At 39.9% G+C, this 20,242-nt stretch overlaps 1 protein-coding gene across 1 annotated transcript in view; it reads left to right on the top strand.

Moving 5' to 3' along the window:
- The window catches only part of LOC143806790 (solute carrier family 22 member 6-A-like), a 44,986-nt gene extending 29,751 nt beyond the window's left edge, over positions 1 to 15,235 (top strand). The window contains exons 7-11 of the mRNA XM_077287708.1: positions 5,624 to 5,739; positions 6,904 to 7,118; positions 7,203 to 7,311; positions 13,876 to 14,079; positions 14,784 to 15,235. Of these exons, the coding sequence (XP_077143823.1) occupies positions 5,624 to 5,739; positions 6,904 to 7,118; positions 7,203 to 7,311; positions 13,876 to 14,079; positions 14,784 to 14,862 (723 nt within the window). The 3' untranslated portion in view covers positions 14,863 to 15,235. The remainder of the gene's footprint in view (positions 1 to 5,623; positions 5,740 to 6,903; positions 7,119 to 7,202; positions 7,312 to 13,875; positions 14,080 to 14,783) is intronic.
- The last annotated feature ends 5,007 nt before the right edge of the window (positions 15,236 to 20,242 follow it).

The following is a 20,242-nucleotide window of genomic DNA, read 5'->3' as shown; positions in this document are numbered from 1 at the left end:
ATAGCGTCATCATATTTCACAGAGCTTTACAGTTTAACAGTTCATACACAAGTCATAAGTAACAAAGGTAACAATAATACAATAATTAAAGCAAAATAAAACTACCCTGCTCGTGAGAGCTTACAATCTACAATGAGGTGGGGGTGTGAGACAAAGTACAGGGGCTTGTTCACAATGTAGATGAATGTAAAAAAGCTGAAGTAGAAAAGAGGATGGCTTCTACAAATGGATAATGGTCCTAAACACACATCAAAATCCACAATAAACTACATCAAAAGGAGCAAGTTGAAGGTCTTACATTGGCCATCACAGTCCCGTGATCTGAGCATCATTGAGACTCTGTGACAAGACCTCAAAATATCAGTGCATGCAAGATGACACAGGAATCTCACAGAACTGGAAGAATGTTCCAAGGAAGAATGGATGAAAATCCCTCAAACAAGAATAGTAAGACTCTTGATTGACTAAAAAAAGCATTATACTTGCAAAAGGGGGTGCTACTAGGTACTAACCATGCAGGGAGCCCAAACTTTTGCATTGTCCCATTTCCCTTTTTGTAATTTTTAAAATTGAAAAGATGAATATGTACAATATATATACATTTTAGCCTAAAATACAAAGGAAATGTGTCACCTTTAACTTTAGACCTTTTAGAGATAATTTCATCTTCAACTTGCTCAACTGTTCACAATAACGGTAATTTTGACCAGCGGTGCCCAAACTTTTACATTCCACTGTAACTGTTTTAGTAAATACCTGTAACATTTCCAGGACACTTTTTTTTTTTTTAGATATGTTCCACTCCTCTTTTGTGCCTCTTGAAGATGTATTATCATTGTGGGGGATGTCCTAACATGTACACAGACACTAACCAGTCAGTGGTGACAGTGTTGGTCTGTTTGGTACACACCTCATTAATAATGCTAACACCCAGTTATTAATTCATTTTCCATAACGGAATTGATGAGTTCCATGAAAAGTTGACCCAAGATTGCTCTAGACTACCAGTGTTTACTATCAATATCATCCAAACTGAAAACATATAGCGATAAGTATCTCATAACTATATCAGTAACTGACCAAAATGAACAAAGGCTGGACACTGCACCAAAATATGTACCCTAAAAGAGACTTGGAGTACAGAATCCAGAGAATGATGTAAAAAACGAGATTTTTTATTGATTACATGACATAACAATACTTAGTACAATAAATACAGAAAAAACAAGCAGTTTAAGGCGATGGCACACAGTGTCACAGAGCTACTACAAATCCACACAATTAGTAGCAGGTATGGGAATAAAGATAAGTAGATAATAACAGTTGGAGCCAACAATGGTGGTGGTAGGAACTGCTAAGTAAAAATCAAAAGTAGACCATGAAAGTACATGGGTCCTAAGATCTCATATGGAGAAGTGCAGCTTGGTGACTCAGTGGTTAGTACTGCAGCGCTGGAGTCCTGGCTTCAAGTCCCACCAAGTACAACATCTGCAAGGAGTTTGTATGTTCTCCCCGTGTTTGCGTGGGTTTCCTCCTGGTTCTCTGGTTTCCTCCCACATTCCAAAGACATACTGATAGAGAGTGCAGATTGTGAGCCCCATCGGGACAGCGATGATAATGTGTGCAAACTGTAAAGCGCTGCGAAATATGTTAGCGCTATATAAAAATAAGGATTATTAAAAGTGCCAAATGTTTATAATAAAGGCTCCCCAGTATTTAATTATATGGGTATACCATGATGTTTGCAAAAACAATAAGGCTGTGTGCACACGTTCCGGATTTTTTTTATAGGGAATAAAACGCGATAAAACCGCGAAAAAAACGCTCACATTAAGCATCCTATTAAAAGAATGCAATCCGCATTTTGTATGCACATGCTGCTTTTTTTTCCTGAGCGGAATCGCATTCCGGAAAAAAACGCAGCATGTTCATTAATTTGCGGAATCGCGGGGATTACGCACACATAGGAATGCATTGATCTGCTTACTTCCCGCATGGGGCTATGCCCACCATGCAGGAAGTAAGCGGATCATGTGCGGATTGTACCCAGGGTGGAGGAGAGGAAACTCCTCCACGGACTGGGCACCATATAATTGTTAAAAAAAAGAATTAAAATAAAAAATAGTGATATACTCACCTTCTGATGGCCCCTGGAGTCCTCCCGCCTCTCAGCGGTGCACGCAGCACCTTCCGTTCCCAGGGATGCTGTGTGCGAAGGACCTGTGATGACGTCGCGGCATCAATAGTAAAAAGTTGGTCACACTTGTCAAACACTATGTTTGACAAGTGTGACCAACCTGTCAATCAGTTTTCCAAGCGATGCTACAGATCGCTTGGAAAACGCTAGCATTCTGCAAGCTAATTACGCTTGCAAAGCGCTAGTGTTTAGTGGGAATATGCATGCCAATTCCGCATGCGATATACCCATGGCAGGAGTTGTGGAATTTCCGCGGAAATTTCCGCGGCAATTCTGCAACGTGTGCACTTAGTCTAACAGTAATATAAACATTTGCGAAGGCAATATAGCCTGTAAGAGTATTATTAGAAAAACAAGGCATACATAATCAGGAAGAGTATCTCACTCATAATAACCTGCATGTGGATATGCAGAAAGCAGCAGCCCCAATGCGCGTTTCTACATACAGGTTATTATGGGTGAGATACTCTTCCTGATTATGTATGCCTTGTTTTTCTAATAATACTCTTACAGGCTATATTGCCTTTGCAAAAGTTTATATTACTGTTACTGTTGTTATCTTTTTGCAAACATCATGGTATACCCACATAATTAAATACTGGGGAGCCCTTATTATAAACATTTGGCATTTTCCCATATGAGATCTTAGGACCCATGTATTTCATAATCTACTTTTGATTTTTACCTAGCAGGTCCTAGGGAAATGCCACCATTGTTGGCTCCAACTATTATTATCTACTTATCTTGATTCCCATACCCTGCTACTAATTGTGTGGATTTGTAGTAACTCTCTGACACCGTGTGCCATTGCCTTTAACTGCTTGTTTTTTATGTATTTATTGTACTACTAGATGGTGGCCCGATTCTAACGTATCGGGTATTCTAGAATATGTATGTAGTTTATTTATGAAGATTTTAGAATAATACAATGAATACACAGAATTCGGCTGGCCAGGCGCCACCAATTAGCGAAGCGTAGTTCAAATCCCGCGCCAATTCGTGGCCAGAGTGCGCCTGATTGTTCATGGCCGGCCACGTAGTATATAGCACATCCACATAGTATATAGCACAGCCACGTAGTATATAGCAGCCCACATAGCATATAACACAGCCACGTAGTATATAACACAGCTCACATAGTATATAACAGCACACGTAGTGTATAACACAGCCCACGTAGTGTATAACACAGCCACGTAGTATATAACACAGCTCATATAGTATATTGCACAGCCACGTAGTATGTAGCACAGCCCACGTAGTATATTGCACAGCCCACGTAGTATTTGCACAGCCCACATAGTATATAACACAGGCCACGTAGTATATTGCACAGCCACGTAGTATATTGCACAGCTCACGTAGTATATAGCACAGAGACGTAGTATATAGCACAGCCACATAGTATGTAGCACAGCCACATAGTATATTGCACAGCCCACGCAGTATATTGCACAGCCCATGCAGTATATTACACAGCCACGTAGTATATTACACAGCCCATGTAGTATATAGCACAGCGACGTAGTATATAACAGCCCACATAGTGTATAACACAGCCCACATAGTGTATAACACAGCCCACGTAGTGTATAACACAGCCACGTAGTATATAACACAGCCCACGTAGTATATTGCACAGCCACGTAGTTTATTGCACAGCCGACGTAGTATATAGCACAGCGACGTAGTATATAACACAGCCCACGTAGTATATAGCACAGCCAAGTAGTATATTGCACAGCCACAAAGTATATTGCACAGTCCACATAGTATATAGCACAGCCCATGTAGTATGTAGCACAGCCATGCAGTATATTGCACAGCCGACACAGTATATTGCAGAGCCAACGCAGTATATAACACAGCCCACTCAGTATATAGCACAGCCCACACAGTATATTACACAGCCACATAGTATATTACACAGCCCACATAGTATATAGCACAGCCACGTATTATATTGCACAGCCGACGTAGTATATAACACAGCCCACGCAGTATATAACACTGCCAATGTAGTATGTAACACAGCCCACGCAGTATATAGCAATGTGGGCATCATATCCCTGTTAAAAAAAAGAATTAAAATAAAAAATAGTTATATACTCACCCTCCGACGGCCACTGGATCTAGCCCAGGCCTTTCCCGCTCCTCGTGTGCCGCTCCGTTCCCAAGCGGCAATAACATGTGATGATGTAACGGTCTCGCGAGACCGCTACGTCATCTCCGGTCATTGCCGCAATGCATTCTGGGGACCGGAGCAGCGCGTGAGGAGCGGGAAAGGCCTGGGCTGGATCCGGGGGCCGTCGGAGGGTGAGTATATAATGATTTTTTTATTTTTTTTAACATTATATGTTTTTACTATTCATGCTGCATAGGCAGCATCAATAGTAAAAAGTTGGTCACACAGAGGGTTAATGGTAGCGTTAACGCTATGTGGGCTCTGACTGGGGGGGAGTAGGGAGCGGGCACTGGCTGCTGGGGAGGAGGGAGGGGCCAATTCGCGGATGGACTGTGCCCGTCGCTGATTGGTTGCGGCCTCGAGCCGCGACCAATCAGTGACACGGGATTTCCGTGACAGACAGACAGACAGACAAACAGATGGAAGTGACCCTTAGACAAGTATATAATAGAAGTATTGTTATGTCATGTAATAAGTAAAAAAATCTTGTTTTTTTACATCATACTGTGGATTCTGTACTCTAAGTCTTTTTTAGGAAACATATAGTTTTTTTCTAAACTAGACATGTCAGAAAATCTGACAGCAAGGGCTTGTGTACTTGACCGTAAAAATCAGACGAGTGCTGTCTGTCGTTTTGGTGGATAGTATTCGTCTCCATGTTATTCAATGAGACAGTGCACATATTCGATTTTTGGCCTTCGTTAATTGGATGACACTAGCCCACTCATGTCTATGGGCCGTGGAAAACATCAGACTGCATTTGGATGACGTCTGAGGGCAGTCCAATTTTCAAGGACAGACTGAATGGAGAAGATGGAGGAACTTTATTTTTCTCCACATCCGAGAAAATTGGATCACACTGTGATAAACTCTAATCAGAGTGTGCTAAGGATAATCGGGCCGATTTTCTCAAAAGAGAGAAAATCGGTGATAGGACCTTACCCTAACCTCATCCACCACCAGTATCTGTGCCAGTATGGCATCCTCTGTTCTGAGCTGTTGAATGCTCATCTGTCTGATGGTTCTGTACTGACTTATGCATTATCAGATATTCTCTTCCCATGGAAAAAGTGTCCAGAACAGCCGATATAATCAAAATCAAACGAGCAAAAAACTGCAACCAATCTGATCCTTTTGTGTTGTTCCATTGTACAATTGTGAAGTACTAGCTGATATTACAGATCTTTTTACAGAATGTGATCTATTAGGTCTTCTAATCATCTTATTCATTCTCACAATAGTCGCTGAAGGCTGACATGACGAAGGAGATGGCTTGTAGCAATTCATCCTACACAGTTATGGATTTGGTTCGGACTAGCACAGTGCGGAGAATTTCATTCGCTTTGAGCTCTGTATGGTAAGAAGACATTACCCGGTGTCAGGAATTGAGAAAAATGCGCATTTCTTACTGTGGAAGTTCCACTCAGTTTAGGGTCAAAGATAATAGCTCTTTATGTACAGGGCTATTCTGTAGTAATAGTAATAATTATAGAAAATACCACTTAGCCAGATCAGCCACAAGGGGTAGTAAAGGTAATCTTCTAGCATGCAGTTACAGAGTTAACGCAGGCGTAATTTTAGGAAATGCAAAAACGCTTTTTGAACCCCTTGCAGTCATCCGCCGTCCATATACAGTCAGTAGCAGGTGTATGGAGCGATATCACGGGGTGTGTCATAGCCAGGACCTGCCTCGAACAACCACTGGAGGTGCGAAGTTTCAAAAGAGACCACCATTTTTACTATATACAGCCATGCTGTGGCAACAGCTGTGTATAGTAAAAGTGATCACATGACCACATGTTCATGTCCCCTAAGGAGACTAACAAGTACAGTAAAAAAAAAAGTTTTTAAAAATATAAAAAATATAAATGTTCATATCGCCCAACTTTTTCCCCAAAAAACATAACAATAATAAAAATGAACACACGTATGTTGTATTGCCATATTCAGAAAAGTCCTATCTATCCAAATATAAAAGTAATTACCATGATAACGCAAATGAAAAAAATTCAAGAATGGCAAAATTACAATTTTTGGCCCATGCAATACCACAAAAAATGCTCTAGCAAACGATAAAACTGTCATATCCATCTGAAAATTGTACCAATAAAAGTCGTCTTGCCCTGCAAAAAAAAATAAGCCATCAATCAAACAGCTCCATCGGCTGAAAAATGAAAACATGTTTATGTGGACAGAAAAAAAAAGTTATGGCTTTGGGAAAAAGGGGAGCAAAAAACGAAAATGCAAAAATTAAAATTGGCCGTTTCGGGAAGGGGTTAAGGGAAACTGTCACTATAAATATCGTTTTTTACTAGATGCTATTGCCCTATTATGCGTGCGCTTCCGTCCCTCTCCAGAGATTCTCACATCTTTTTTAAGTTTCAATGACAATAACAGGTTTGGTGCCTTCAATGAAGAAACTAAAACATTACAATAGCATCCACAAACGCGAGGAGAATCTCCTAACTGTAGGTTACCGAGTACAAAATTTCTTTACTCACCAACGTCTTCTATTGTCCAGGTTCTCCACAAGTTTTGCCTACTACGGTTTGGCAATGGACCTTCAGAAATTTGGAGTCAGCATATATCTCATTCAGGTCATTTTTGGAGCTGTGGATTTTCCAGCCAAACTAATTTCCACCACAAGCATGATCTATATTGGACGAAGGGTCACACAGTTTTTCTCCCTCGCCCTTGGGGGAATGGCAATATTGGCAAACATTTTTGTGCCAGATGGTAAGTAAACATTCATCCATCTCCTCCAAACTCATCTCTCATGAAAAGTCCTATTAATGTTGGGGGTTTATTTTTTATTTTCAGACCTTCAAATATTGAGGACCAGCTTGGCAGTACTTGGAAAAGGATGCTTGGCTGCTTCATTTAGTTGTGTTTTTCTTTATACCACAGAATTGTACCCTACAGTCATCAGGTAGGTTTTTATATCAGAAGGGAAGACTGAGTTATAAATTCATGCATTCGTAACTTTAAGGCTATGTGCACACGTCAGGATTTCTTGCAGAAATTTCCTGACAAAAACCGGACATTTCTACCAGAAATTCGCATGCGTTTTTTTCGCGTTTTTTTCCCAATGCATTAAATAGCGGGAAAAACGCCAATATTTCTAATTATATCCCTGGCCTGCTGGGGTAAGTGACGGAGTCAGCAACATTGTGCTCCATCACAACTCTTAACAGTATGGGAATCTTGAGAACACCGATTCTGTTAACAGCGTAGCAGACAAGGCAGCCCATGACCAGACATGCCCTTCTGGAATTTGCCAGAATTACCAAATGGCCAGTCCGGCCCTGCTGGGGACTATAGAGAGAGACTTGAGTAGACAGGAGCCTCCCTTGGCCAACTGCTCCGCCCTGGTTGATTGACAAGTCTCACCCATGTGTATACAGAGGGAGAGACCCATCAATCACCTCGAGCAGTGTCGGGAGAAGCTAGCCAGGGCGGCACCAGACTACTTTGATCTCTCGCTATAGTCCCCAGCTGGATCTTCAAACTATGTTATGTTTTCTCTAAAAGTCCAGAACATTTCTTAGAAAACCATGCCTGGCTGAAATTGTGGAGGGCATACAATGGGCTGCCAGGCTCTGATTCACGCTGCCCATGGTATGGGCAGCATGAGTTGACTGACAAATAAATAGATCTACAGATTAAAAGGAAGGGGATTAAGAGGAACCTTCCTGTAGATTGCATAAAATTGAGCTACTCCACTAGAAGATTCTACGGTTACATCTGCGACCCTAACATGGTTACATCTACGACCAGGGCCCGGACCGGCCATCTGACAATTCTGGCAAATGCCAGAAGGGCCTGTCTGCTCATGGGCTGCCTTGTCTGCTACGTTGTTAACAGAATCGGTATTCTCAAGACACCCATACTATTAAGAGTTGTGATGGAGCACAAAGTTGCTGACTCCGTCACTTACCCCTGCAGCCACAGGTATCATTAGAAATATTGGTCTTGTAGTAAATCTTCCTTTACTCCATCCATGGTAATATTAGTGATATATCCCCATCTGGTTCATGGGGATGGGGACAACATGGGCCTGTGTGATTTCAGATGCCAGGTCTGAATTTCAGCCCCAGTCCGTACCTGTCTGCAGCAATAACATGTAGCAGTTAGATAACTGAGCCTTTGGTTTGTTTCGAAGACTTTCTCTACATGATTGTGAAGCTCCTCGTGTGCATGCAATGGTTTATTGCGGATTTTTATTACACAGTGCAAAATATAGATTTAAAAAAAGTTGCTTTAGGTATTACCGAACTCTAGAGACTCGGATGTAACGTTCTAGAAGAAAAAATGATATAGTTATATAAGCAATCAAAGCCACTTCTTCATCAAAATCATCTGACGCCGTGTGATTGAAGATCTTAATGATTATAGCTAAGGTGCGCTCTTTGCAGATTGTGATGCTCATGATAAAATTTTAATGTGCTAACTACTTAGAAAATGAACAGAAATATACACCAGATGTCTCTAGAAGATACATTATTTGATTTTATTTACCGATATATTACACTGGGCAGTACACAGATTGTATAATAACTTTGTGCGTAAGAGTATTTAAAATACACATGAGAATATTTGAAGAAAAATCTGGAAAAAGAAGTGGAATTGCATAGCATAAGGGCTTGTGCAGACAACCGTATTTTCAGTCTGAAAATTGTAGCTTTCCTCAGTTAGGTTCGATATTCAGATCACACTCGGCCATGCAAGTCAATGAGTCAGTGGAAAACTTTGGACTGCACTCGGATGACATCTGGACATCTGTAGAAACTTTTTGCCTATCTTCTCCTCATCTGAGAGAATAAGATCACACCGTGATCACACTCAGATCAGAGTGTGAGTTGCATAATCGACCTGATTCTCTCAGATGAGAGAATACAAGCTGGTGCGACCCTGGCCTGAGGGCACCCTCATACTGACAGATATTCTTTCATGTGATTATGTTAATGACACTTGGATCAAACTCTGTCAGAGTTTAGACTGTCAGACTGTACCAGTCTGTCATTGTAAATTTGTTTGCTGTAAACGATATCTATAACTCTGTACGTAGCCCCTTTTCTCATATACAGCACCATGGAATTAATGGCGCTATATAAATAAATAATAATAATAATATTGCCGTGCACGGCCCCAAGGTTCTGCGCGCCACAATACACTTCAGCTGAATGTGCATCTGAGGACGCACATCCATCTGAAGTATTTGCAAGCTGGGTCCAGTCTCGATAGCGACCTATGTGATTGCGGTCGTTACGCCCCTGGCTCTAATACTGCACTGGAAATGCAGTAAAAAGCTAGACAGATGTATGCACTTGAAAATGGTACCAATAATAACTATAACTGCCGCACAAGAAAGCAAGGACTCATACACTGCCATCAATGGAAAAAAAATATATAATATGGGTACACAAACTATTTTGTATTTTTTTTATGATGTTCTAATGTTTTTATAAGAAAAATGTATGAACAAAATATTTTAAAAAACTATATACAGTGCTGTTGCTCTACCTGTTCCCAGGTCAATTTTACCGCACAGTTATTGCCGTAAAAATTAAACCCTATAAACAATTTGATGTTCATTTTTTTCCACCTTTTCACTCCACTTGGATATTTTTCTTGTTATTCGGTACATTATGTGGTAAAGTGAATAGCGATAATCAAAGCTACAACTGACCATGCCCCCCAAAAAATATGGCTATGTTGACAGAAAACTGCATCTAGATCAATAAACTAACCTACATCTATTACCCACATTACTGTATGTGATCTATATAGATATACAATAGTTTACATAGGTGCTATAGACACAAAACAGTAGGACATTTCTAATCAAGACTAAAATGGTTTGTTTTCTTTTACATGTATGCGATTAATAAAAAAAAATAGTTGCATGCAATATCAATTAATACTTTTTAATTTTTGCTAGTACATAATACTATCAATCATAACAATAATTTAAATATATTTCATGGAAAGAGGTAACAGGTGCAGCATTCCGCCAAAGGACGAGGAAGATATAAGAATAGCGCCGGCTCATGGTAAAGGAGCCAAGGTTTAATGATATAATTTGCCTTTTATGACTTATTGGGTTGATAATGACCTAGAAATACATAAAAAAATAGTTAGATCGCCCTAGTACATTACAGAGCATTTACATACAGTGGTCCACATGTCCACTCTCCCTACATGTATTCCACCGTCCATTCTCCAATTCTACCATTGAGCACTTGTGAACCACGTGCTCATAGTAGACCGCCAGCAACTACATCCCAAGTGATGGTAATCTCAGCCCTGGAGAGTTACTCAGACATCTGTGCAGGGACACAGGCATATAACAGTCCCAGAGCCCATGAATATTCTTCTATTTTCTAATGCTATCTTTATTATGGCTGAACATTTCTATTCAGTGTCCTGCATTTTGCAGCGTATAGTGATTAAAGAAAAAAAGATGCTCTACAATTATGCTATACTAGCTAGGTTTAACAGTTTCCTTGGTAGTAGCTGCATATGGGCAAAAAGATAGGTACATACCAAGGCTAAGGTTAGGTTTACGCATACTAAGTTTAGGCTAGATTCAATTTACATTTGCACTGGCTCTATTAGGACACTCAGTTGCTGATTCTGTCAAAAAGCACAAGGCACTCATTCAGCGTAATAAGTAACTAAACTTTTTCTTTATTTAGTAGTGATCATAATGGAAGTGAAAGGGAAACGAGCATTTTTCTGGAGAGAGAAAATGAATGGGAAACTCGAGCATTTTCCAGAGAGAGTGAATGGGAAACTCGAGCATTTTTCCGGAGAGAGAGAGAGTGAATGAGAAACTCAAGCATTTTTCCGGAGAGAGAGAGTGAATGAGAAACTCAAGCATTTTTCAAGAGAGAGAGAATGAATGAGAAACCCAAGCATTTTTCCTGATAGAGAGCGTGAATGGGAAACTCAAGCATTTTTCCGGAGAGAGAGAGTGGGAAACTTGAGCATTTTTCCGGAGAGAGAGAGAGTGAATGAGAAACTCGAGAATTTTTGGCTGACTTTTAACCTATGACCTATTGCTGGAAACCAACTGCAGTAACCACTGAGCCAATACTATGGAAATCTAACCATTTAACACTCCTACTTAACCAAATAATTTAATGGAGGGTACTTCAAAGAAAACACAACTCATAGGGTGAAGCTTGGAGAAGCATTCAGTTAGCACTTGAGGAATTCAGGCTTCTGAATAAATGAATATGTGATCATTTATTAACAGTATACAATAACTTATTCAGAAGCTTTGGGCGTAGTTATTTCTTGACATATACATGTTATACATTTAGAATACATGAAATAAACATCGCTTTTCTAGCAGGCCACATCTTCAATAACCAAGAGAATGCAGCCATTTACAGAGGAATACGCAGGGTTTCCACCATACACCAATGATGAGTTTGAGTTTGGGTTCAAGTTCCCTAGAGTTCTGGTACCTGAACCGAACTGTGAACTAATGTTCGCTCGAATCCAATGAATCCGAACAACCATGAGTCTGCTCATCCCTAGTCTTTTCCCTATAGTAGAACAATATTTAGCTTAATTTCTAGATCTACTGTTTCGAATCGCTCATTTAACCCACTCCCAACCACTGATATAACAGTATGTTTCAGGTAGTTAGAAGAGGAGTCTATGATTTTTAAAAAGTTCCCTAAAAACTGTGAAGGAGTTAAAAAAATTAATTAACTCACTCTTTAAATCCCCCAACAATCCAGCGGTCTCTACCTGTCATTTTTCTCTCATCCTTCCCATATATAAAAGTCATGCGCTGCCAACAATATGAAAACTGTATGAGGGCCGAACTACAGTGTTCATGATCGTTCTCCCCATACAGCTTATCTGTATGTTTCAAGGGTTGTGAAAACTTATTAAATGGGTACAATTACAAATTGATTGTCAAAACTTGCAACTTTTTAGTTTACCTCTAATCAAAACTCCAATCCATTCCCAATGGATTTTTAATTATTACAAACCAAGAGAAAGAAGTTTTTAGCTAAAATAAATGTCTTTTATTAGAATTACATATATAAAAAGTGTATCCTTTTTAATTGTTTAAATCACTTTTTATATGTGTAATTCTAATAGAAGGCATTATGTTACCTAAAAACTCCTTTCTCTTGTTTTTTGTAGTAAATTCTTTTGGAGTGGCTAATAGTTATCATTGAAACGGCTATTTGCTTTTCATACTCATTTAATGACAAAACTTATAAGCTAAGCACAGTCATGGCACTGCAACCCATGGTAGTGTAGTAAATCTCACCGGACGTGGACGGCAGAGAAAAATTGATGAAAGATTGCAACGAAGGATGGTGGATAAGCTGCTCCAATCAAGTTCCCAAGAGATTCAAGCTATCATGCAGGTTCAGGGTGCATCAATGTCAGCGCGAACTATCTGTCAACATTTGAATGAAATGAAATGCTATGGCAGGAGACCCAGGAGGATCCCACTGCTGATATAGAGACATAAAAAAGCTAGAGTGCAGCTTGCAAATTGTACGTGAGTAAGTCAAAATCCTTCTGAGAAAGCATCTTTTTGACAGATGAGACCAAGATAAAGCACTTTGGTAAAGCACATCATTCTACTGATTACTGAAAATAGAATGAGACCTACAAAAAAATAACACAGTACCTACAGTAAAATATGGTGGAAGTTACAAGATGTTTTGGGGTTGTTTTTCTGCCTCTGTCTCTGAGTTCCTTGACTGTGTGCAAGGTATCATGAAATCTGAAAATTACCAAATGAAATTGGGTCACAATGTAGTGCCCTGTGTCAGAAAGCTGGGTTTATGTCCTAGGTCATGGGTCATCCAGCAGGAAAGATCCAAAATCCAGTTGAGAGATGTAAGAATCTTGCTGATGGTTATAGGAAGCGATTGATTGCAGTTATTAACTCCAAAGGGTGTTCAACCATATATTAACTTGAGCATGTCAAAAATTTTGTCTGGCCCATTTTGGGGGTTTTGTGTGAAATGATGTCAAATTTGCCTTTTTCCTGTTGTTCCATTACACATAAAGGAAGTAAACTTGTGTATGACAGAACGTGTAATTGCTAGAATTTTCTGGGAGAAATACTTTATTTCTGGAACAATGTCAAGGGTGCCATCACTTTTGGCCATGACTATATGTACCTGTTGGATTTATTGTTTTAATGATGTAGTTTATTACTAGGGCCAAGGTTATCAGCGATCTTAGAGGTTACCCATCTCCTAGGCAAGGAGTGCCTGCTTGCAAGCTGTATTGCAAACGCTGCTCTGAAGCTGGTCTTTTAAAAAAATTGTCGACCGATTTTTACTTTATCGCCATTGAGTCCTGTTATGAATTTAGATTAATTTTGTTAGTACTCATCCACAGTAGATTGTATTTTAAGATAAACGATATTAATTGAAGATATTCCAGAGCATATTAAGCTTGCTACAATGTCTTAACAAACCCCAATGTCCTCTTTGATTTTCAGACAGAGTGGTCTTGGATTGGGGAGCACCATGGCACGTGTGGGTGGCATTGTGGCTCCTCTGGTGAAGATGTTAGGTGAATTTTATCCTTTCTTGCCTCTGCTCATATATGGAGTTTCACCAATAATATCGGGACTTCTTGTCTACTTTTTACCTGAGACTGTAAATAAGCCCCTGCCTGATACCATAGAAGAAGTCGAAACTGGGTAAGTAAAATGATGACAAAAGAAAAAATCCAGCTCACCATAGTTGTAGTCCCTGGAGGCTCGGAGCACGGAAACACTGTGTCAAGGCGTGAGGAATGCAGGAAATAGAAAAAAATCCAGCTCAACGAGATGGTGAAAAAGCAAAGTCTTGGTACTTTATTCACTTCATATAAAAAAATATAGTAAAATGATGCAATTATGAGGATAAGTTTTATCCTTCCATAGCAGATAGAAAGACAGCAGATAGCCAAGATAGTATTTTCTGGGATAGTGGGCTACGAAATGTAGTCTGTTGCTGTCTAGCCATAGTAGCTAAGTATACATCAAGAAATGCTCAAGACAGAGGTGACCTAAGTACAGGGTTATTTATTCCAATCTATAGGCCGCACTTTTAGTGAGGATGCGATAGTAGTTGGGTTTGTAAGATCCTAAAGATCCTAATGATCCTAATATATTTGGAGGAACATAGAGGTGACCTAAGTACAGGGTTATTTATTCCAACCTGTAGAACACACTTTTAGTAGAAGCCAGGATGCGATAGTAGTTGGGTTTGTAAGATCCTAAAGATCCTAAAATATTTGAAGATCCTAAAATACATGCATTCATGACTATATACTGTCTGAGGTCAACAGTTATGCATAATATCTGAAGTAAAGTCTGTACGACCAAGATATAATATTTTCTTATTTAATGTTCTTCTAAAGGTCAAAAAGGAAACCAGAGAAGAAAGAAATCGTACCTCTACATACAGTAACCACTAATCCTGTGCGTGTGGCCCTGTGATTATAGTGTCGCCAATGAAGCCATCAGTCCATTGATACCCACACACTATGAATTCACTGGATACTTTTGAGAAATACTCATTAAGGAGAAGTGATGAAAATACTATCTGAGAAGGGACAGGGTCTCTTACCGAACCCCAAAATGTATCAAAGCTTCCATACGCACAACGCCAAAGTTGCATTGACTGATTGATCTGACCTATACAAGTGAATGAAGACTTCTGAAAGGAAGATTTTTAATATACTTGTTTCTTCTTATGTATAATACCAAAACTTATTATTTAAAGCAAAGAGACTTTAGCTACTTTACTAAAGTTGAAAAATGTGTTGTCCTTTAATTTAAAAAAAAAAGGAAAAATAAATCCAATTTTCACAAATCTGCTTCTCATAACCGACACAGATCAGGCAAACAGTAGCGACAGACATGGAGCCAGGGAGTAGATTAATTGTTTAATTCTTCTTTCTTTGATATCAAATGTCTTTGCTATCTGAATATTAACAAGAAAGTATTACAAAACAGAAGGAATTCGTCTTTCACACAGCAAGAAGATGAATGATTTATGCCATCTATTTTATGTTGATATACCATATCTAGAGAAATGTCTACAATAAGAAAGATTTAGGCCTCATACCAACAAAAAATGGTCGGGCCCCGTAGCAAAAAAATATTGTCGGGCCTCATACCAACAAAAAGTGGTTGGGCCTCATACCAACAAAAAGTGGTTGGGTCTCATACCAACAAAAAATGGTTGAGCCTCTTATCAACAAAAGGTGGTTAGGCCTCATACCAACAAAAAATGGTTGGGTCTCATACCAACAAAAAATGGTTGAGCCTCATACCAACAAAAAATGGTTGAGCCTCTTATCAACAAAAGGTGGTTGGGCCTCATACCAGCAAAAAATGGTTGGGTCTCATACCAACAAAAAATGGTTGGGCCTCATACCAACAAAAAATGGTTGAGCCTCTTATCAACAAAAGGTGGTTGGGCCTCATACCAACAAAAAAATTGTTGGGCTTCATACCAGCAAAAAATGGTCGGGCCTCATACCAACAAAAAGTGGTTGGGTCTCATACCAACAACAAATGGCTGGGCCTCATACCAGCAAAAAATGGTTGGGCCTCATACCAACAAAAAATGGTTGAGCCTCATACCAACAAGAAGTGGTTGGGCCTCATACCAACAACAAATGGTTGGGCCTCATACCAACAAAACAATGGTTGAGCCTCTTATCAACAAAAGGTGGTTGGGCCTCATACCAACAAAAAATGGTTGAGCCTCTTGCCTCATACCAACAAAAAATGGATGGGTCTCATACCAACAAAAAATGGTTGGGCCTCATACCAACAAAAAATGGTTGAGCCTCTTATCAACAAAAGGTGGTTGGGCCTCATGCCAACAAAAATGGTTGGGCCTCATACCAACAAAAAATGGTTGGGCCTCATACCAACAAAAAATGGTTGGGCCTCATAGCAACAAAAAAATTGTTGAGCTTCATACCAGCAAAAAATGGTCGGGCCCCATAGCAACAAAAAATGGCCAGTGCCTATGGACTCCATAATATGTCCATTTAGTGGACGCATGAGGAAGGCTAACAATTCTTCTAAAGCCGAGCGACCCTCTGATTTATAAATAAAAAATAATCATAAATTCTTACCACATACATATGTACTACCGTAACATTTCAATGTCCAAAATTAAGACAATTAATCCACACTTTTGGGACCACCAAGGACTGACCGCAAATACCCAGTACTGCTTACTTTTGGGTGAGGTTTGCATAAACCTTGCATCTTTTGTGGTTCAGCTCAAGATTGCCCAAGTGAAATTATGACTGTTGGAAAGTGTGCACATGTTTAGTGGGTCCAATGAGGAAAAATAATCCAGTTCTATTTGGGGTCTATGCAAAAGCAGTGCAGCTGGTGGTCCCAATGAAAATCCATCCAGGGCCATGAACTATTAAGTATCATTTAGCATACTGCTGTCATCATCTATAGGTGAAGGAAAAGAAAAGAGAGCGTACCTTTTGCGGATCAATGAGATAAAACAATATTGCAGTGGTGGGCGATTTCACTCCCATGAACTTGTTGTGCAGCGTCTGCCACAACACTGATAATTGCAGGGAAAAGCGCTCTAATGGCTTCTGCTACCCCCTCTTGTATTGTTGCCCCTATTTTCACAAAGCCCTGGGCAACTGACTATATTGCCTAGTCAGTGAATTATAGACAGGGGCAGAATGTTATTGCCATATTATTACCCTATTCATGCCGAATTTATGTTTGATGATCGGTTCCGAATATATTCGGTCATTTCTACTCCCATTCTGTCAAATGACGTTCGTGAGTGTTCGGCGAATATTACAAGTACAATATTCACATCCGATCATAATCGCAACCGAATTTTGAAAAAATCACTCAACTCTACTCGTTACCACAAACTTTTTAGACTCATTTCCAGATATGAGGCTGTTGAGTTCAGGTTAGGAGATCCATGGCTAGAGATGAGTGAATATGTTCGGGTTCCCTCTTATTCGACAAGCTATAGCGCATGCCGAATAACCTGCAGAGGGAACCCGGCTTCCTGGATTGCTCCGGCCGATCAGCTGAACCCGAACATATTCGCTCAACTCTACCCATGGCTAGTTTTAACATGGCAATCTGTACTCTGGCCATCAAAGAAAAATGTGTAAACCCAGCTTAATGCGATGCCAAAGACCCATTTAAACAGATTAGTATTTGGGTAAAGAAGAGCGGGGTTTATTTTACTAAAAAACATAAAGAATTATTATTTTTTTAATCTTGGAGTGAATTTAAAGGGAAGCCATCATCAGAAATATACCTATTATTGAAATCAAGATTTTTGTGTTACATGAAAAAAATTTTTCACATAATACCATCTTTATAAAAATTAAATAGTAATCTTGCAATTTTCACACTGGTCACTAGGGGCTTTTTTTGACTCAAACTCCCTGTCTTTTCAGAAAGAATTTTCAGCAGGCTCCTTATCAGCAGAGGCAGAATTACAATGACAGGTAACTTCACTATACACTGCTGAAAACACAGGATCTACCAATCACAACATGCAAAGTCAAGAGTCCCAATTCCAAGACACACTTGTGTGTCTAAATGAACCTTTAAAAGGATTAGGGAGATTACGTAAACGAGCCACAGCGGGCAAGCTGCAAAACCCGACGTGGAGCACAACAGAGGGCAGCAGAGTAAGGTGAAGGAAGTAGAGCTCTGGATACCTGGGACTGGTGTGTAACTGATAGGACTAAGGTCTGACTATATACATATGTTGTTTCTTGAAACAACAGGAGTCTGAAAAGCCTAAGTGGGCAGTGAGAAATTTGCAATATTTCTATTTTTTATTTGTAATAAACATTGTGATAAGAAGTAAAAATGAGTCATTGTTTTCTTAATGCAATAACCTGATTTGAACAATAATAGTGTCCTCCTATGGATTAGGGCAGCAAATGCTGAGCATTGCAAAATATTAAACATACATTTTTTTACAGTGTTCTTATGATTCAGTTATAGGATAATAGGAAACTGTTTACTCAGAGAAATAAAATATTATTGTATAAAATGCAGTTCTCTATTTATTTTCTAAATGACCTAAAAAAATGAAAAAATAAAATCATTCATAATATTGGATCACCAGCGTTAGTTAAAGGGATATTATTAAATGACAAGTCAAAGCATATTGGGACAAGAACCATTGATTACCCATTTCCCCCCATGTGACTGACAGGCAGAAGGACAGGGGGCAGCGCTCAGGTATAAGGACCCCATCACTCAGCTCTTATCTCAACTTTCGGGTCCATGTCAATATCATCTGAAAAGGATATGAAGTGAATAAAAAGATAGGGCTGTCGGTGACATATTATGGGGACAAGCAGAAAATTACTAGAATGGATAAGAAGTATTGTATCCTATTAAAATTCTAAATTCTACTAGTCATCTCCTCATTAGTCCCTATGGAGGAAGAAATTCAGACTGGTACATGAAATGCATCAGTTATGCTATTTTGTTCTATTCGAATAGCATGCCCAATTCTAGCAGGAATGTGAATGAGGCCTTAGGGGAATTTTCATCTTCACCTCTCTATAGAGCATAGGCTCATGTAATATTGTAAGTCCATCAAATCTTTTATATAATGGAGCCCTAGTGTGGGTTACTTGTTTACTCATTTAACGCTAAAATCGAGCAGATGGCACATTACAGGCCAATGTTACAATCATTGTCATAATCATCACCAGGCTGGTTACTAAATAACCTGGCTGTACAAAAAATTGGCCACAAATCTAGACATTATTCTTCGAGCCAAAAACGTGAAAGTGTTTGACCATGACCAATGTCAGAAGATATTTATGTACTAGGGAAAAATTAAGAATTGACAAAGCAGATTATTACCGTACTAGACAGATAAAGACAGATGCCAGGGACTCGAGTACTGATACCATAATACTGGCAAACAGACGTAGAGTTGCCCATGGCACAAGGCAGTGATGTCATGCGCTGCCCGAGCCTGCACACCAAAGTCAGCTGTCTTCTTCTGCGTCGGCTATAGAGGAGGAGGATGCATGTCACGGGAGTGGAGGAAGGTAAGAATAATAGTTTGTTTCTCTCTAAAACGTACTGGATAAGAACAGAAGTGGCCCAGGATGGAGTCATTATACCAGGAATGGACCCAGGATTGGGGACATTGTACCAGGAAGGGGAATAGGATGGGGGCATTATACCAGGAAGGAGACAAGGATGGAGGACATGTATACCAGGAAGGGGCACAGCATGGGGCATTATACCAGGAAGGGGACAAGGATGGAGGACATGTATACCAGGAAGGGGCACATCATGGGGGGCATTATACCAGGAAGGGGCCCATGATGGGGGACATTATGTTGTATGGGCATTATACCAGGAAGGGATGCAGCATGGGGGGGCATTATACCAGAAAGGGGCCCATGATGGGGGACATTATACCAGGAAGGGGCCTAGGATGGGGGCATTATATCAGGAAGGGGACAAGGATGGGAGACATTATACCAAGAATGGGCCCAGGATGGGTGGCATTATTAGTGAAGAGGCATAAGAGCGGGGGCTTTATTACTGGAAGGGGCCAGGATAGGGGGATATCATTACAGCAAGGGGCCAGGATGGGGGACATTATTAAATAAAGGGCATAGGATGGTGGACATTATTATATGATGGGGAACACTATAACAGGAAGGGGCCCAGGATGGGGGGCTTTATACCAGGAAGGGGGGCCTTGGATTGGGGGAATTATACCAGGAAGGGGACCAGGATGGGAGACATTATACTAAGAATGGGCTCAGAATGGGTGGCATTATTACTGAAAGGGCCCAGGAGGGGGACATTA

Source organism: Ranitomeya variabilis, chromosome 2, assembly GCF_051348905.1.
Source record: "Ranitomeya variabilis isolate aRanVar5 chromosome 2, aRanVar5.hap1, whole genome shotgun sequence".
Taxonomy (NCBI): Eukaryota; Metazoa; Chordata; class Amphibia; order Anura; family Dendrobatidae; genus Ranitomeya; species Ranitomeya variabilis.
This window is presented reverse-complemented; position numbering and strand designations above follow the sequence as displayed.